The sequence below is a fragment of the Octodon degus genome, unplaced genomic scaffold (genome assembly GCF_000260255.1).
Source record: "Octodon degus isolate 3935 unplaced genomic scaffold, OctDeg1.0 scaffold00033, whole genome shotgun sequence".
NCBI classification, from domain to species: Eukaryota; Metazoa; Chordata; class Mammalia; order Rodentia; family Octodontidae; genus Octodon; species Octodon degus.
Genome location: NW_004524609.1, coordinates 16127838 through 16130491, shown reverse-complemented (window position 1 = coordinate 16130491; position 2654 = coordinate 16127838). Strand labels below are relative to the sequence as shown.

The window sequence follows — 2654 nt, the reverse complement described above, 5'->3', positions numbered from 1 at the left end:
GTGTGTGGCCAGCTCAGCCCACCAGGGGGCGGGGCTGGCTGGCATGTGGTGCTGGGGGATTGAACCGCAGTCCCTGTGCTTTGCTAAGCTTGTTCTGAGTAGGTGCCTTAGACCACTGAGCCATCTCACCAGCCCCCCAAGACCATTTATTCTGGATTGACAAACAGAATCTTTAATTAAAGATGATTAAGCAAGGATACACCAGGATAATGATAAGGGAATCTGCTTATTGAACACTTCAGAAGAGCCAGTTCTGGTCTAAGTGTGTTAAGTGTATTAGTCCATGACTGAGTGAGGCACAGACAGGTGAGTAAGTGGCCAAAGTCACACAACTCGTAAAGGAAGGCACTGGATTGCAGCCCAGCCTCTAAAGTTTTCATCGCTACTTTATTGTCTGGCTTCTTCAGGCTTGGCTTGACTAAGGGGGCTGGGCAGTGGAGGAGGTATAGATGCAAGAATGAAGCCAGATTATGTATCTGGACCACCTCGGACAGAATTTAGTTGGAAGAGAATGTGAATTTGCTAGGTTCCAGGCAGCAGAGGCTGCTCAGTGGGAGGTGCGCATCAGGTAACTCAGAATCTAAGTAGGGGCCTGAGTGGAGGTGAGGGATTGGGAGTCATGGCTGATGATGTGAGAGGAGCCCAGGCGAGGTACAGGAGGTGTGGTCAGAGAAGACAGAGCTCTCCTTCAAAGCCCTGCCTCGGAAGATGGGGTGCTACAGCTGGCCTTGTGTTTTCAGCTCTCCTACCTTTCTCTGGCCTAGATACTTGCTTCTGGTTCTGATGGATGCCGAAAGAGCCTGGAGCTATGCCATGCAGCTGAAAGAAGAAGCCCGCACTGAACCCCGAAAACGGTTTCACATGCTGTCTCGCCTTCGCAAAGCTGTGAAACATGCAGAGGAGTTGGAACGCTTGTGTGAGAGCAATCGTGTGGATGCCAAGACAAAGTTAGAGGCCCAGGTTAATGTCTTAACATTAAGTTATGCTTTGTTTTTGAGATTAAAATTGTGACTTAAAAAAAAAAACTGCTGCTAAATAAAACAAAAAAAAAGATAAGAAAGGGGAGAAAACACTTTCTCATTTCTCTTTTTTTTAAATGTATTTGGTAAAGGGTCTCACTATGCAGCTTGGACTCATAGTGATCCTCCTGTTTTCAGCCTCCCCAGTGCTAGGATTACAGATAGTTGCCACCACACCCCGTCTCGGTGGCGGGTGCGGCATATGGTGCCAGGCATGAAATCCTGGTCCCTGCACTTGCCAAAGTAGGTACTTAGTCTGCTGAGCTATCTCAGCAGCCCTAAAACTTTTATATCTTACTTTTAAAAAGTAATGTGGGAGGGGGCCTGCCCCTTAGCTCAGTTCTTTAGGGGGCCTGGCCCTAGCTCAGTTCTTTAGGGGGCCTGGCCCTAGCTCAGTTCTTTAAGTGGCTGCTTCCACCAAGCTGTCAGCCTCGGGTGGCTCTAGTTCGATCCCCACAACTCTCCAGCCAGCCAAACAAGCCCTGAGGGCATTCGGAGCAAAAAAAAAAAAAAAACAGTAATGTGGGGACCGGGGAGATGGCTCAGTAGACTAAGCGCTTGTGCAAGGACCTGAGTTTAATCCCCAGTTCTGCCAAAAAAAAAAAAAAGGGAAAATTAGCATATCTTGCTTTTGTTTTTAAGCTGTGAGGTTTTTATAATTATCCAAGAGAGCATATGTTTTTGGTGACTAGCTGGAAAGCTTCTGTTTGTGGCGTTGGCTGTCAAAATTCAGGCCGTTTGCACCAAGTTCCATCTTCAACTCTTTTCCTTTTTATTTTGAGAGAGTCTCCCTAAGTTAATCTGGGCGGGACTCAGACTGCCCTTCTATCTCAGCCCCCAGTGTGCAAGGATAACAGTGTAAGCCATCATACCCAGCTAAGAATTTTTCAGAAATGAAAAATTTTTACAAGATGCTAGCTGGGCAGTAGGGACAAGTAGCTCAGTGTAAGGCTCTGGGGTCAGTCCCAGGACCCCAAAACTCAAAAGGAATGGGATAGATATTGCAAGGTTATAGTCAACTTACTGTTCCAGTATTTGGGAACTGATCCTAGGGCCTCATAAATGCTAAGTAAGTTGTTCTCTACAACGGAACTTCATACATAACCCTTTAAAAAAATTTGGGGCAATATCTTGCTAATGTTTTGATCCTCCTGCCTCAGCCTCCTGAGAACCTAGGATTGCAGGCATAGCCACTGCACCCAGTTTATTATTCATTTATTTATTTATTTATTTTGCGGAACTGGGGATTGAACTTAGACCCTTGCGCTATGCACCCAGTTTATATTCAGCTTCTTTTGGTATTTTGTGTTGTGGTACTAGGGATTAAATCCTGGGCCTTGGCATTGGGCTGTATCTTTTTTTTTCCCCCATACCTGGGATTGAACTCAGGACCCTGCGCTTGCCAGACAAGCAGTTATTCTACTGAGCCCCGGGCCCTAGGCTGTATCATTAGCCCTTTTTAAATTTTGATTTAGGGCTGGAGAGATGGCTCAGTGGTCTAAAGCAGCTACTTGGAACAAGCTTGGCAAAACACAAGGACCGCGGTTCGATCCTTCAGCACCACATGCCAGCCAGCCTCGCCCCCTGGTGGGCTGAGCTGGCCACACACACACACAATAAATAAATGTAATAAAT

General features: G+C 46.6%; 1 protein-coding gene across 1 annotated transcript in view; it reads left to right on the top strand.

The window, feature by feature from the left end:
* Window positions 1-2654, top strand: part of Srp68 (signal recognition particle 68) — a 60008-nt gene that overhangs the window by 22902 nt on the left and 34452 nt on the right. Inside the window, exon 4 of the mRNA XM_004630209.1 lies at window positions 765-960. Coding sequence (XP_004630266.1) covers window positions 765-960 — 196 coding nt within the window. The remainder of the gene's footprint in view (window positions 1-764; window positions 961-2654) is intronic.